Source organism: Natator depressus, chromosome 11 (genome assembly GCF_965152275.1).
Source record: "Natator depressus isolate rNatDep1 chromosome 11, rNatDep2.hap1, whole genome shotgun sequence".
Taxonomy (NCBI): domain Eukaryota; kingdom Metazoa; phylum Chordata; order Testudines; family Cheloniidae; genus Natator; species Natator depressus.
In genome coordinates this window covers 76,209,536-76,226,591 of record NC_134244.1, presented here as the reverse complement: position 1 = coordinate 76,226,591, position 17,056 = coordinate 76,209,536, and the positions used below count along the sequence as shown (strand labels likewise).

The 17,056-nt window shown below is 41.6% G+C and overlaps 1 protein-coding gene across 2 annotated transcripts in view; it reads right to left on the bottom strand.

Annotated features, from left to right (window-relative positions):
* PCNT (pericentrin) overlaps nt 1-17,056 on the bottom strand; it is a 243,826-nt gene that overhangs the window by 100,024 nt on the left and 126,746 nt on the right. For both annotated transcript variants that reach the window (XM_074968199.1, XM_074968200.1), the window contains exons 23-27: nt 14,719-14,865; nt 8,912-9,063; nt 4,919-5,133; nt 4,035-4,240; nt 2,310-2,472 (exon numbers count right to left, since the gene is read on the bottom strand). In XM_074968199.1, coding sequence (XP_074824300.1) covers nt 2,310-2,472; nt 4,035-4,240; nt 4,919-5,133; nt 8,912-9,063; nt 14,719-14,865 — 883 coding nt within the window. The remainder of the gene's footprint in view (nt 1-2,309; nt 2,473-4,034; nt 4,241-4,918; nt 5,134-8,911; nt 9,064-14,718; nt 14,866-17,056) is intronic.

The window sequence follows — 17,056 nt, the reverse complement described above, 5'->3', positions numbered from 1 at the left end:
GGGGTCCGCAGAAGGTTGTCGTTACCACAGAACTGTGGTTTTCAACCTGGGCTCTGCAGACTATGTCTAAGATTTCCAAAGGAGTCTGCACCAGCATTCAAATTTTTTTTAGGGGTCTGCAAATGAAAAAAAGGTTGAAAACCACTGTAAAAGCAAATCTGTTACATGTTAACTTTAAATCCACTATATAAATCCATGGTACACCCACACCTTGAATAATGTGTGCAGTTCTGGTCAATTGGAAAAAGCACAGAGAAGGCTAGAAAAACAAGTAGAGGTATAGAACAGCTTCTATATGAAGCGAGTAAGAAGACTGGGACTGTTCAGCTTGGAAAAGAGAACTCAGGGAGGATATGACAGAGATCTATAAAATCATGAATGGTGTGGAGAAAGTGAATAGGGAAATGTTATCCATTCACGTAACACAAGAACCAGGGGCCATCCAATGAAATTAATAGGCAGAAGGTTTAAAACAAACATAAGGAAATATTTCTTCACACAACACACAGTCAGCCTGTGGAGCTCATTGCCAGGGGATCTTGTGAAGGCCAAAACCATAACTGGGTTCAAAAAATAATTAGATAAGTTCATGGAGGATAAGTCCATCCAAGGCAATTTGCCAAGAAGGCTGGGAAGAAACCCACTGGTCTGGGTGTCCCTAAACCTCGGACTGCTACAAGCTGGGACAGGAGAACAGGGCATGGATCACTCAAATTGCCCTGTTCGGTTCACTCCATCTGAAACATCTAGCACCAGCCCCTATTGAAAGACAAAATACTGGTCTGGTTGGGCTATTTGGTCTGACCTAGTATAGCCATTTTTATGTTCTTAACAGTAAAGTTTACCATGTACAAGACACAACAAAAGAATTTTCAAAAGAAGTATCACACCCATTCATATAATCATAAAGGATAGGGGAAAAGTCTCTTTTTGGTCATTAGTCTTATTTCTCTTTGGCAGGACTTTCAGCATAAAAAATGCTCATCAAGTTGTGACCAAAATCTCAAGTACTGATGAATTCCACCACTGCCTTTAGGTGCATGCCATAATGCCACAACACACTTTTCTCTGTTTTAAATATATTTGTAAGAGAGGATAACGCTCAAATATCGGCACTTCTTAAAATAGATATTTAAAGTTGAAATTCTCTCCCATTTAAATCCATGATTTCATGTCTTATTGGTAACATTTCTCTTCCCCTTCCTGTTTATAGCATCCTTGTATGCAACTGTGACAACCATTACCCTTTCTCTAAACAGCCTCTCCTCCACACTCCCCAAAGAAATGGACAGCACAGCCTTTTGTTGATCAATTTCCTCATGTGTAAAATGGGTGTAATATCTGCCTACAAAGGTTGGTATCAGGCTTAATTAGGTAATGTTTCTGAGTGCTTTGAGGGCATAAAGCACACTACAAAAACTCAATAATACTATTAAACTAGTTATTTGACAAGGAATGACATTACACGCATTTTGGTGCAATCATCAGTCTTTTAAACCTATGCTGGCTTTTATCTCCCATGTAGTCAGAGAACAACTGGTTTGTATTTCACTGGGTCTCACATTTCCCAAAACTGACAGTATGTTTTCCCTATGCACCTCTTGGGACTTCTGTCCACCAGAAGTTTCCAAAGCAACTGCTAATGACAGAATTCCTTGATTACTTCCTGCAATACTCTGAGTAATTTTCATCACATCCTGCTAGTTTTAAAATTACAAACATCAAGTACTATGGTCACTTGTTTCTTTCAGTGCTAGACAAAGTAAAATAATTATTTAGCAATTCCGATTTTGCCTGACAGTTGGTATTCAATGCTCTCCAGTTAATAGCCTTTTCTTTCTTTTGTCTCCCATGTCTTATCATTTCCTTTGCATACATCCTCATCAAATATTTCCTTCTACTGTCAGTGGGTCCTTCCTGGACTAGCTGTGAGTGCTGGGACCCACTGGGAAACTAGGCATCTCCCCTTCCCGAATAAAGCTCCCATTTCTAGCCATGCAAGAATGTGAGATACTGGTTTTTAAAGTCCTTACATTTTTAGCATAAAAAACATGCCACTAGTACAATCCTGAACACTGGGCCCATTCCGGGGCTCAGGTAAGTGTAACTCTGATGGTGGGGAGGCAAGTGCCACATCTGCAGGGAGAAAGAGGACGTATCTGTTTCAAGTGACACAGGGATTTAGAATGCCAAAGTGGGCAGGTAAAGCAATTAAATGTGCATTATAAATTCATTTATCCACCTCCAAATATTTTTTTGTTATATTATATAAATAACATCTGAAATCTGTTTCGGTTTCGTTTCCTTACCTTCTGCTTTATGAAGCTCCAGTGCCAGTTGATTCTTTGCCTCACTTTCCTCATTTAGACACTCTATCAGATCATGGTGCTGACTAACCACTTGGGCAGTTTCCTGATTTCTGCGGCTGAATTCCTCCTCAAAGTGAGCGTGAATTTCATGCGTTTTCTCCAACTTAAAAAAAAAAAAAAAAAAGGTACATCACAACATACGACACTAAACATGTGAACTGCAATGATCATCTGAACCCTTATAAAGAGAACTTATTTTCATTTTTGTAATATTTATCTATCAAGTGCTTCTGCCAATTACAAAGCAGCTTGTAGCTTAATTGCTGCATATTCCTAACATGTTTTATTACAGGACTTTGTTTTAATGTATTAATAGCCAACTAACTGTTTTGAAGCAGTAATAATAAAAATAGGTCTTTATTATATTTTTATTAAAAGAACCACCTCACTGCATAGTGCATGACTTTAAAAATGTGTTTTATGGCTCAATTCTGTTCTCACTGAAGTCAAAGGTAATTTTGCTACTGGCTCCCAGTGAAGTCAAAAGTTTCTCTTTAGAGTTACAGAGATTCACAATATTGTGAAACACACGATGAATCTTTCTCCTTGCAGTGCTTAACTCAATTCCAAGTTCTCAGTTTGCCATCACTGAAACATCTACAGGTTTAATCTTTCAGCTATGCACTAGTTTTCATCGTAAAAGTCTTCCACCCCTTTTTACAGTATGTAAGCCATGCAAAGTATATTTGCAGGTATGTGGGGTTAAGAGTCTTCATTATTTGCCCTTTACCCCTTTCCTAAGAAGCCTCTGTCATGACAGTTTTCCTCAGTAAGAGTGGCCCCCTCTAGGGTCAGTCATCACTGTTTTATGCAGGAAGGTCACTTCAGAGGGGTCTGAAAGAGCTCCTCTGCCCTTTGCTTCACTACAGGCAACCTGAAAATCCTAATTCTGATCTCCAACAGGAAGCTGAATACATATCTATAAAACTGGTGGGTAAAGTTCCAGTTTAAACCTTGCCATAACAACAAACACCTTGTTTCATTATTACAAGCACCCCATAAAATACAGATGGCATGTAATCTAATCCAGGTCCAAAATATAGTAGAACCTCAGCGTAACGAACTCCTTGGGAATGGAGGTTGTTCGTAACTCTAAACAAAACATAATGGTTGATTTTTCAGAAGTTTACAACTGAACACGGACTTAATACAGCTTTGAAACTTTACTATGCAGAAGAAAAACGCATCTTAATTTAAATGAAGCAAGCACAGAAACTCTTTCTTTACCCTGTCATATTTTTTTTTAAAGCTTTCCCTTTCTTTTTTTTTAGTTTACATTTAACACAGTATTGTTTTGTACAATGCTTTTTTTGGTCTCTGCTGCCTGATTGCATACTTCCAGTTCCAAATGGGGTATGCTGCTGAACAGTCAGTTCATAACTCTGGTGTTCGTAACTCTGAGGTTCTACTGCACATATTAACAGACATTACAAGAACAGTTCTTATAGGTTATGAGGACAGAACCATAAATGCAGCAAGTAGGAAGAGGTGTACAGATTTCTTATTGGAAATGTGAGCTGTGTACATAGCTTTTCATGCACTTTCCCAAGAACCCAATCCTATAAAGTGCTGAATTCCTTAATGCCCAAGAGTGTCAGCATGTCACAGGATCAGACCCCAATTGCCTATGACAATATGTAGCTAAAGGCTGAGATCTAGTTTTACTTGTTTCGTTGATTCTGTAACCAGCTCTAGAAGTTTCTCCACAGCAGTACGCAAACGGCAACAAATTTTCAGGATCATCTCTTCATTCTCCAATGCCAGGTCTGGGCTTGCAAAAACACTCTCACATAAGTGTTGGCTCAACTCAGACCCTTCATCTGTCACTGCAGACACCTGGTTGTGTTCTGTGAGAGTTTCATCCAGGTCACCTACCAAAAAATTAAATGAATTAGAAAAAACACTATTACAAAAAATTAGTCCAGAAACAGCTACTCGTTACACAGCTGACTGACATGATCATATGCAAATATAACAGTGACACTACCTGGGACTGAGCGATGTTTAATTAATGGAAAACATCTCAACATAAAGAAGTTCTTTAATACTTAAAAACTGACATGCCCCTTCACCAGATTTGGACGTATTTTTGTAAGTTATGAAACTACTTTGAGATGTTTGAAGAGAATAGTTACACCTAGATGAACGTTGCCCAGTTAGATATGACAAATCTTTTAAGATATAACAGGAGGCCCTGTGGCCTGCACATAGTTGCTACAAAGTCCAAGACCTGCCCAGCCATTCATTGTTCCAGTTCAGGCTCACAATGCTATGATAGAAAAATGCTTGTCTCCTATTAGGAAGTTGAGAAGGGCACATTATAATGGTTTTGATGAGCACACAATGGAACTATCTTTGCCACAGTACAGCATCTTCATGGTCAAGAGGATTAAAGCAGGATATTGACAAAGGCCATCATAACTCTGGAGAACCCCACTGGGTGGATGTGGAGAACACTGCAATATAAAATATCCATGTGGAGAGCCTTAGCTGTATGATATGAAATTAACAGTATCTTAAAAAAATACTATGCCCAGACTGACACTCACTTTTTTCTAGGTCACGCTTCTCTCTGGCTTTGAAATGCTGTATGAATCCCACTTCTTCCATCATACTGCGGCTTTCTCTAGAATCTCCAGATGCCAGACTGTCATCAAGACAGAGACCAACTTTCTTACAGATAAGGTCTTCTGTGGCGATAGTGGCCTTTACCATTTCCACAAATAATTTCAAAACTTGCTGATAAGATTCCTGCAGTTTTTTCCTAGAACAGAAATACCATATAATGCAAAGTACAGTATATTTCAACTAGAAGAGGTACTTAAATATTGATAACACTTTAAAAATTCAAAACCTCTCTGCAGGTTTGAAAGATTCTGTGACACAGCATGTTATCAATATTTAAATGCCTCTTCTAGTAAGGATGTCACTTTGCAGCTATTTTCACTACTAAATTCCCAAACGAATGAAGGATTAATTGTTAAATTAGACCTTGTTGATTAGACCTTGAGACCTTGCCTCTTCATTGCTCTATCAGAATCCCAAACAATTGCTGTCTCCCAATAACAAAAACATCTGTACAATATTGATTTGTTATTACAAGCTTCTATACCATTCATACATATTAGGTAAGTATTGCAAATTAATTGAAGGTTTCATGCCATCATTTTTTACTGAATAGTTACATATTAATGAAGGGAGGAGACATCTGGATGTTTGCTAAGCTTCTCCATACAAAAGAACATTACAAATATGATGAAAATGCTTTCCATAAAGTAATGGCAATAATTTGAGTTCTCACCGGTGTGTAGTGTTAAAGCCTATCCTGCGTAATAATTATTTATCTCTGGAAAATACATGCCAATCAAATCCAGTTCCTCTTCTGCTCTCCGTCCTGTCCCCAGAGTTCTGCCCCTGATTCCTTTTAACTCTCACTCTGAGGAGCTCATCTGCTCCCACAATTTCAGCTACCATGTCTATGCAGATGACTCACATCTATCTCTTCCCTCCTGATCTCCCATCCACATTGAAATATTATATTTCCAAACATCATCTCCTGGATGGACCACTGCCCTCTCCCACACAGTGAAAAATTAACAGGCCTTCTTCCTCCTCTCTCCATCACTGTCCCCAGCTTACAGCACAGAGCCTGTAGTACTCAGCCCTCTCCTGCACCACATTCAGTTTTAAGCAAATTCTTGCTTTTTATTCTACGCTCTTAAAAATCATGCTTTCCTTCTCCATCCTTGGTCACCCTTGACTAATGACCCTTCTCATGACTGGCCTTCATGATGCCTAACTTAATTCTAACCTATGAAGAAACGAGATTGGAAATATTAACTTCACTCCTACAACCCTGGCCACTTTCTCCGGCCTTCAAACTGCTCCAATGGCTTCCCCTTGTTTTCCATATTATATTCAAGTTTCTCATCTTTATGGCATGGCACAATTCCACTTTTGCCTCTCCCATTTCCTCCTACTCCCAATCCTGCTTTGTATGCTTCAACATGCCCACTTCCTGAAAATCTTTTTGTATCTTTATCCCACTCTCCTCTTTGCACCTTCCATTCCATGCACCTGGGTCTTCTTTCCCTTGTTTTTGCACTAACTGATCTCCCTCTCCTCTCTCAGGTGTCTCTTAAAAAAAAAAAACAAAAAAAAAAACCACACCCCCGCTCACATCACACTACTAATATTCCTGGGGGAATTCTGCGCCACGGTGTGCGTGCAGAATTCATGTCCCCCACAGATTTCTTTGCTTCCCTGCAGAAAAATTACTTTCTAACCAGGAAGCAAAGGGAACCTGCAAGAGTAGTCACACACCACTCCCTACCTGCATAGATACATCATTTCAAGCACCCAGAACAGCTGGCAGACAGGTAAATCACCACAGGGCAGGGGACACCCCAGACAGTGACTCCTACCCTGAGCCGGGATATCAGCTGCTAGTCCCAGCTGGGCTGGAGGCAAGAGAGGATGGGATTTCCTCTTCCCCTGCAAGAAGTGGCTGGGGCTGTTTCAGACCCACCCCCAGAAACCTCCCCCTGCTGCAGGAAACTCAGCATCCTCCTACTTCCTGCCCCCATCACTCCTCAGCTGCAAGGGGAGGGGTCACTGTGTGGGGAGCTGATCCCACATCCGCCCAGCCCCCATGCATTGGACCTCCCATTACCAGACACCCCCGCAAAGCCTCACCCCACACAACCAGAACCTCCCTAGCCCTCCATACCCAAACCCCACCCCACTGATGCTCAACCCCTGCATGTACCCCGCCCCTGCACCCACACCCCCCCTACTAATCTCCCTGTACTCAAACCCCACCCTGATGAGCCCCACCCCCTTGTACTCCAAATCCCCACATCCATACCCCCATGCCACTGACCCCCAACTAGCTGCACCCAGACCCCCATCCCACCAAGCCCCACTCCCCAGCACCCGGACCCCCTTGCTAAGACCCCCACACCTAGACCCCTCCACTGAGCCCCAACCACCTTCACCTGGAAGTTCCCGCAGAGACCCATTGCCCCTGTACCTGGAACCCCACCATGAGCCTCTGTGCATCCAGATCCCCCCACACCTAGACCGCCCCACTGAGCTGCCTGCACCTAGATTGTCCCACACAAAATCCTCACACCCCACACCTGGATCCCCTCACACTGAGCCCCTCCACACTTGGATCCTGCCTGGTTGAGCCTGCCTGCCCCACACTTGGTGTGCCTGGCGCAGAGGGGCAGGGCCCCAAGGTATTTCTGGGGCAGGCCCAGGCCTTGTGCTGTGTTAGGGTCGGGTACAGCCTCACCACTGAGTCTGTGTCCCGGGGGTAGTGGGTGAGGAGGCTGCAGGATCTCGAACCTTCGTTCAGCCAGTGGCCTATGCTCCCCACTGCCATGCTGGAGCCTCTGCATTTATTTATTGACAAATAAAACATGCAGAATTTTAAAATATTGTGCACATAATTTTTAAATTTTTGGCACAGAATGCCCTCAGGAGTAATTACAGAAAAGTTTTCAACCACAACCCATCAGGTATAGAATACATATTTATATATCTTAAAAACTAAAACCTACACAGCTTCTGTTTTGGTATACCAGCCTCTGCATCATCATGTTTTAACTATACTGTCTGCCCCTGTTTTCACTGTAAGCCATTTGGGACAATGCTACATCCTTCTCTGTTGTATAGCCCTGGAGCACACTCTTGGCAATCAAACAGGTAATAGTCATCACCATGTGTGATATTTAAAGTATCAACTCTGACCCCTTATGAGGCAATAAACTACAGTAAAAAAAAACCTCAAAATCTGGCAAATTACAAGATTATGAAGAGCATAGGAAAATGAATTGCAGCAATTCTAATTTTGATCTTTCAAAAGATATGAATACTAAATTCAGGACACTGTTGTTGAAACAGACCATGCTTACAAACACACCTGTAACTGGCATCTAGTGTAAACATGGTCATTCCCAGCACTGGCATATTTGCATTTGTAAAGGTCAAAAGAAGACAATGGTGTTTGACACAGTCTGGCAAAACTTAATAACTTTATGTTGTACAGAGTTTTTCTAAAGTTTGCCTACCATGAGATAAAGACTATACATTACTCTTATTCCAATCATCAATATGATTTCTCCACTACAGTGTCTACTTTCAATAACTACTCAGTTCCAATTGTTTCCTAAAGAGATTCTAATGTATCCAGAGGTAAACGAAAAACAAAGAATCTACCCTGCTCTTCCATCTGACCCCCAAAAAAGCCTTCACCATTCTTTTCAAACTCTGAGCTAATTTGTATACCTATTTCAGACAATAAACAGATACCAGAGTTAGTGAAGTGGGTATCAGAATGGTAATGTTCATTTTCAAGGTGTCCTAGATTTTTAGCATGTCAAGTAAAGACTAACAGTCACTTGGATATGCTTCAAAAATAGCGAAAACATTGTCACCTTCCTATACATTTAATTTGGCTTAGTTACTTTTTCGTTTAAGGAAGCAAAAAAAAAGATATAAGACATAGCACACTACATAACCCAAAATGAACTAACCTTTCATTCTGGGACAGTTCAATATCAGATCTCAACATAGCTACCAAGTACTCTCCTTCTTGGTTTTCTCTGTCTCGTCGCTGTAGGAGGGTCTCTAGCTCAGAGTTGGTCTCCTCCAACTCATGATTTAAAGACTCCACTTTCTTTTCCAGCTGTGGGAAATGGAACAACAAGGCAAGGGATAAAAAGCCAGTCATTTTTTACCAAACCAGCAGAGCTTTATTCAGTTATCTTATTATGAAATCTCATCTACAATACAGAGAAATCACAAACCACTCTGGAGACCACATTCCATTTATAGGTTTCAGAGTAACAGCCGTGTTAGTCTGTATTCGCAAAAAGAAAAGGAGTACTTGTGGCACCTTACAGACTAACCAATTTATTTGAGCATAAGCTTTCGTGAGCTACAGCTCACTTCATCGGGTGCATACTCTGGAAACTGTAAAGATCTTTTTATATACACACAAAGCATGAAAAAATACCTCCTCCCACCCCACTCTCCTGTTGGTAATAGCTTATCTGAAGTGATCACTCTCCTTACAATGTGTATGATAATCAAGGTGGGCCATTTCCAGCACAAATCCAAGGTTTAACAAGAACGTCTTGGGGGGGGGGGGGGGGGTAGGAAAAAACAAGGGGAAATAGGTTACCTTGCATAATGACTTAGCCACTCCCAGTCTCTATTCAAGCCTAAGTTAATTGTATCAAATTTGCAAATGAATTCCAATTCAACAGTTTCTCGCTGGAGTCTGGATTTGAAGTTTTTTTGTTGTAATATAGCAACTTTCATGTCTGTAATCGCGTGACCAGAGAGATTGAAATGTTCTCCGACTGGTTTATGAATGTTATAATTCTTGACGTCTGATTTGTGTCCATTTATTCTTTTATGTAGAGACTGTCCAGTTTGACCAATGTACATGGCAGAGGGGCATTGCTGGCACACGATGGCATATATCACATTGGTGGACGTGCAGGTGAACGAGCCTCTGATAGTGTGGCTGATGTTATTAGGCCCTGTGATGGTGTCCCCTGAACAGATATGTGGGCACAGTTGACAGACAGAGACAAACACCTTCAAGATCTCTATCAAGCATTCTTACAACTACAATACCCACCTGCGGAAGTGAAGAAACAGACTGATAGAGCCAGAAGAGATCCCAGAAGTCACCTACTACAGGACAGGCCTAACAAACAAATAACAGAACGGCACTAGCCGTCACCTTCAGCCCCCAACTAAAACCCCTCCAACGCATTATTAAGGATCTACAACCTATCCTGAAGATGACCCAACACTCTCACAAATCTTGGGAGACAGGCCAGTCCTTGCCTACAGACAGCCCCCCAACCTGAAGCAAATACTCACCAGCAACCACATACCACACAACAGAACCACTAACCCAGGAACCTATCCTTGCAACATAGCCCGTTGCCAGCTGTGCCCACATATCTATTCAGGGGACACCATCACAGGGGCTAATCACATCAGCCACACTATCAGAGGCTCGTTCACCTGCACATCCACCAATGTGATATATGCCATCATGTGCCAGCAATGCCCCTCTGCCATGTACATTGGTCAAACTGGACAGTCTCTACGCAAAAGAATAAATGGACACAAATCAGATGTCAACAATTAGAAAATTCATAAACCAGTCGGAGAACACTTTAATCTCTCTGGTCACGCGATTACAGACATGAAAGTTGCTATCTTACAACAAAAAAACTTCAAATCCAGACTCCAGCGAGAAACTGTTGAATTGGAATTCATTTGCAAATTTGATACAATTAACTTAGGCTTGAATAGAGACTGGGAGTGGCTAAGTCATTATGCAAGGTAACCTATTTCCCCTTGTTTTTTCCTACCCCCCCCCCCCCCCAAGACCTTCTTGTTAAACCTTGGATTTGTGCTGGAAATGGCCCACCTTGATTATCATACACATTGTAAGGAGAGTGGTCACTTTAGATAAGCTATTACCAGCAGGAGAATGGGTTTGTGGGGGGGGGGGTGAGAAAACCTGGATTTGTGCTGGAAATGGCCCAACTTGATTATCATACACATTGTAAGGAGAGTGATCACTTTAGATAAGCTATTACCAGCAGGAGAGTGGGGTGGGAGGAGGTATTTTTTCATGCTTTGTGTGTATATAAAAAGATCTTCTACACTTTCCACAGTATGCACCCGATGAAGTGAGCTGTAGCTCACGAAAGCTTATGCTCAAATAAATTGGTTAGTCTCTAAGGTGCCACAAGTACTCCTTTTCTTATTCCATTTATAATGGATTCTAATACCACAAGAGTTGGAGGACAGCAGAAAGACCAAAACAGAATGGCGGTTAAAATTGTTTCTCTCTCTTTCTGGTATAGTTTTGTTTAAAGTCGCTGTTCAATCCGCATCCATAGTCTCAGCACATTGAAGTAATGCTGACAAGTTATATAGCCTCTTCATGACACTTCAGTTTGTTTTGCATTACCTCCATCCACGTCTCAAGGACAGAAGGCAGTGCTCTGGCAGAATTTTCTACACTGCACCACACACTCTTCAACAGATCCCATCCCAACCAACTTTTCTCCATTCTTTATGGCAGTAAACCCTTTTTGTCCAGAAAACATCCTTTATTCTCTGCTCTCATTTTTGTGTTAAGTTGACTTCAATATGCTGCTCTTTTAAAAGCAAATAGTTCTTTAACTGCCTGCAGCTATCCAGCACATTTACATAAATAACATGACACCTGATCACCTGAACATACCATTACTATGGCAAGAACTTTGCCACAACACAAAGCAAGTATTTAACTATACTTTTTCTTTGGAGAGGTAGGAGGAGAGACCAGAGTAAAAAGCGTTCCATTTCCCTGCCAATTTTCTGCCGTTGTTCATTAAACACCGTATGCTCTTCTTGAAGTTACTATTACCAATTTCCAGTTTTTCTACTAAACAGAAAATGAAGTTTCATTGCAGAATAGTTTTTATGTAAAAATTCTACATTTTGAGCATTTGCATTAAATATTGGCCAACAACATTAAAATAAACTCTGGGATTCTCCTGAACTGTTAGAAAGGAGCACCACAACTAAACTGGTACTTTACTCCCTTTCATTTCCAACCTTGACAACTCACCTTCACTTTTAATTATTCTGAGTACAAAAAACAGCTAATTTTAATTCATTTGCTGTTTCTAAATTTCCTGTTTAAGGGCTAGTCTACACTGGCAGAGCTTTAATGTGGCTTGTATAGTCACAGCAGAGGTGGGAGACAGCTCTCCCAGCGCTCTAAAAAAACCACTTCCACAAGAGGCGCTGCTCCCAGCGCTGGTGTTTTTTCACCCCCGAGAGAGAAAGCTGCAGCGCTGTAAACTGCCAGCGTCGACAAGCCCTAAGACACACAGCCTTTACAGTCTGTCACTGCCCATCCTAAAGCCGGAAGGGAATCTTGATTCTACCAAGATTTCTGCTCTGCAAGAGCTTTCCAAACAAGCTAAATTAGGCCTTGTCTACACTAGCAAGTTACTGCGCAGTAAAGCAGCCTTCTGTGGTGTAACTCCTGAGGTGTACACACTGCCAAGCCACTTAGTGTACATTGCAAAAAAAGCACCTTGCCGAGAGTCCTAAGCCTTAAAGCGAAGAGGCTCCAGTGCTGTATTGGCAGTGTAAACACATTACAGCACAGAAAGCAATCATTTGGCCTCCGGAAGTGTCCCATATCCCTCAAGTGGCCACTCTGCTCATTGTTTTGAACTCTGCTGCCCTGGAGACGTGCACTCCTCCCCTTTCAAAGCTCCATTTCTGACAGCCCTTGCATGCTGTGCAGATCTGCTCTGGGACACAAAGCAAACCATTAATGTGGAATTTTCCTGCTGTTGAACACAGAGGCAGGCATGCCTGTCAGAGAGAGAGAGCGAGACACACACACACACACAGCTGGGGAGGGAGACGGGGGCTGACGTCAGGGTTTCCTCCTCCCCAGGACTGGTTGCTTCCTGATGCTGTCTGAACTTTCAAGACAGCATGCTGACACACACTCTGTCCCCCAAAACACACTGTCTCTCCCACCCTCCACACACACACTCTGCCCCCCTATCCCTTCAGTTGAAAAGCAGCTGGCAATGTAGTAGGACGCCCATGGAACAATGGGATTGGGAAACCTGCATCATGTGACGTTGTGTCTGCCCACGAGGCACTGCAAACCCTTCCCAAAGCACCGTGCAGCCAGATGCACAGTGGGATAGCTACCACAATGCACTGCTCTCTTTGTGGTTGTAAGCGCTGCTAATGTTGACGACGTCCACCGTCACAAGGAGCACAGGGTGGACACGCCACAGCGGTTTAATTCCAGCGCTTTAATAAAAGTGGTGTAACTTGTTGCGCAGAAACCTGCCAGTATAGACACTCTTAGATTAATCACTCTCATTCTTGGATCCATCTTTCCGTGTAATTAGCAAAACTTTTGATGGTTAGAAACCTTCTATTTCCAAACTAAATTTACTCATGGACAGTTTTGATAGTTTTCCAATCGATGGAGAATGAATTTTTCTTAAACTTTAACAAAAGATTTAAACCAATTACTACAATATGGGGATGGAGGGGCCTAGTATGATTTACAGTATTAAGATTAAACTGTTTTGATGTAAAACAAGGCACCTTGTAATTGCATAAAATTTTAAAGAAATAATTTTCAATTTTGTTTCGAGAAAGTCACAAAGGTAGCTTATTTTTTATCTAATACTACTAACATTAATACTTATGCATTACAAAAAAGTATGAGTTACTATGTAGGAGAATCGAAGTTCAGTTTCTGTAACCAAGAGAGGACTATAGAGTTTATAGAAGAGGCAATGTTTTTAGATATCAATACATCAGCCTTGATACCCCCTTCACCGTCCCTCATAGGTGTGTCTGCACCTTCTTTCATGCTGCCCCTGATGCCTCAAATTTCTTTGCCAAGCCATCTCCCTCCTAAACCTTACCCATCTCACCTACAAGAAACAAAGGGCAAGACAGGTAAGCAATCGAACACACAGAATCAATATATGCACATGCCTTAAGAGTAATTATTGTCATCCTTGTCCATCCCTTCCTCGCCCTTGTCAAATACCCTCACTTCAACACAGGGATCATGTCCTTGTTTGTTTTTGTGACATACCTCCTACATTTTTCTCAATACCAGAAAATCATTAAAATATTATATCTCAGGAAAATGGAATAATCACTGAAAATTACCAGCAAGAGAGTGAGTTTGTCTGTGGGGGGGCGGAGGGTGAGAAAACCTGGATTTGTGCTGGAAATGGCCCAACTTGATGATCACTTTAGATAAGCTATTACCAGCAGGAGAGTGGGGTGGGAGGAGGTATTGTTTCATGGTGTCTGTGTATATAATGTCTTCTGCAATTTCCACAGTATGCATCCGATGAAGTGAGCTGTAGCTCACGAAAGCTCATGCTCAAATAAATTGGTTAGTCTCTAAGGTGCCACAAGTCCTCCTTTTCTTTTTGTGAATAAAGACTAACACGGCTGTTACTCTGAAAACTGAAATAACTGGATAGGTTCCCTCCTGTAGCAGCCACAACCATGCTGCACCCACACAACTTTTTTTCCACCCACTGAGGTACAATGATACCCCCATAACACACTAGCTAACAGAAGCAGCCAACAGTGCCTCAAAAACTAGTTAATATAAACCAATGACTGCACCAAAGTGGTAGCCCCTGTACATATACATCTTAATGGGGAAAGGGGAAGGAGAGGAAAGCTATGTTTAAACAAGACACAAGGAAAGTGCAATTAAAATCTATGCCTCAGTATTTTCACATACCTGGATGATTATATTTGTCTTTTCCTGGATCTGTACTGATAACTCCTCTCTCTCCTTTTGGTAACGGGCTTGTGCCTTTTCTGTCTCTTGTATCAACACCTGCTCCTTGCTGCGCCAGGCAGTCTTCCTTTCAGCATTAAATTCCTCCTGCGTTAAAAAAAAAGTTTTAAAAAAGATTCTCAGACCAACCAACCAAAAACAATTTGCAGAAATCTAACTAAAAATTACCAAGAAGTGCGGCACTTTAGAGAATATTTACATAGATGAAGGGACTATCTGGAAATGTCAAAAAAAATTCCTACATGGTTTTCAATAAACTCACATAACATTCTCACCAGTACCGATACTTTATCAAGCTCTCTGTTAAGATCTGAGATATGGTGACAGCATAAAGACTAGTGCATCTCTGAACATGGGGGCACTGAAGCACCCACATGTAGAGCAGTACTGTTCCTTGGCGTAGCATTTGAACAAACAACTCTGTTCCTCACTATTGTTCATTAGAGATTATTGTCCCCAAAATATAGTATTTCCCAGGAAGACTATAAAAATATCAGAAATGCTTATCTGGTATAGCTATCAATATCAGACATAGTGCTTTCTAGAGAGAATACTGGGAATGACAACACAACATTATAGTTACACTAGGAGATTTACCGATATGCTTCTAAGAGTAGCATTTGGGAGAACTCATTAATTCAAAGGATCCAACAGAGCAAGTGCAGAGAAGTATCTTTTGAAACAGCTAAAAATTGTACAGACATAATGTATTTTAAAAAATCCACTAACTCTCTTCAACCCAGCAGTCTGAACATTCAAACCCAAGGAATAATATTGGTAAGTGATGCTTAAATTGAAATATATTTGAAAGTGCTTAATCACATCTTGAATTTCTAAAGACATTTCTGGAGGCAGCCACCTTGGTACAAAATATCCTACCATTGACACTGTATTAAAGGAGGAGATACTTACCCTGTACAGTAACTGAAGTTCTTTGAGACGTTTGTCCCTACAGGTGCTCCACTTCACTTGTGCACGTGCCCCATACACCTTTGATCAGAGACTTCTGGTAGCAATGCCAGTTCAGTCCACACAAACGCCCTAGTTATCTTCATGCCTCGTGATAAGTGTATATAAGGTCAGCATCAGACAACCCAATTCAGTTCCTTCTCTAACTAGAGTCCCACAAAGGAAGACTCAAAAGCAGAAGGAAAGGATGGCACCTACTGGGCATCCAGAGGGACAAATATCTCAAAGAATTCCACTTACTGTAAGGGTAAGGAACTCCTCCTCCTCCTTCAAGTAATGTCCCTATATCGGTGCTCCACTTCAGGTGACTCCTCAGCATTACACTGTAAAGGAGGTCTATGTTTTGGAGCTAGATCTAAGACTGACTGGAGACTAACAATGCCAAGGTGGAATCTTGCTCTAGAGGCATGTATAGAATGTAATGTTTAGAAAAAGGTGTGAACCAAAGCCCATGTGGCAGCTTTGCATATTTATCCAACGGGAACATTCTTTAATGGGGTTATGGAAGTAGACTTTGATCAAGTGGAGTGAGATATAACCCGAGGAGGAGATTGGCCTTGTAGCAACAGAGAATACAACCAAAAACCCACTTGGAGAGTCTTTGGGTGGAGACAAAGGCTCCTCTAACTCTGCCACAAACAGTCTGGCAGAGACACTAAAGGATTTAGCGCTTTCCAAATAAAAGACAAATGCCCTTCTGACATCTAAGGTGTGAAGAGAGGCTTCCTCTCTAGTCTGAGGAGGTTTGGGGTAGAAAACCAGAAGTGGAATGTCCTAGTTGATGTGGAAGTCTGAGGTTACCTTGGGCAAAAGTGGAAGTGTGACCAGAGAGATACCTTTTCTTTATAAAATGTGGTGTAGGAAGAATCAGCTATCAAAGCCCACTAACTCACCAGTTGTCCTAATGGAGGTAATAGCCACTAAGATTGCAGTCTTCACAAACAATCGTGGAAGGGAACATTTAGCCAGTGGTTCAAAGGGAGGCCTCATTAGAGAATTGAGAACAATGTATAAGTCGCACTCCGGGTTACGCTGTTTGACATGAGGAAAAAGATCTGATAATTCTTTGATGAATCATGAAGTGGTGAGGTGAGTAAAGACTAAAAACCCTTGACTGAGGAATGGAAAAATTGCAATAGCCACTAGATGAACTTTAATGGAACTCCAACAGAGGGTCCCAGTTCTTCATACCCAAAAGGTAATCCAATATATCAGACAGATTGTATTTCAACAGGAGACATGTACCTTTGGAACCTCTTCCTCTTCTGCAGATATGTTTTTCTAGTTGACTCATTTCTACTATTGAGCA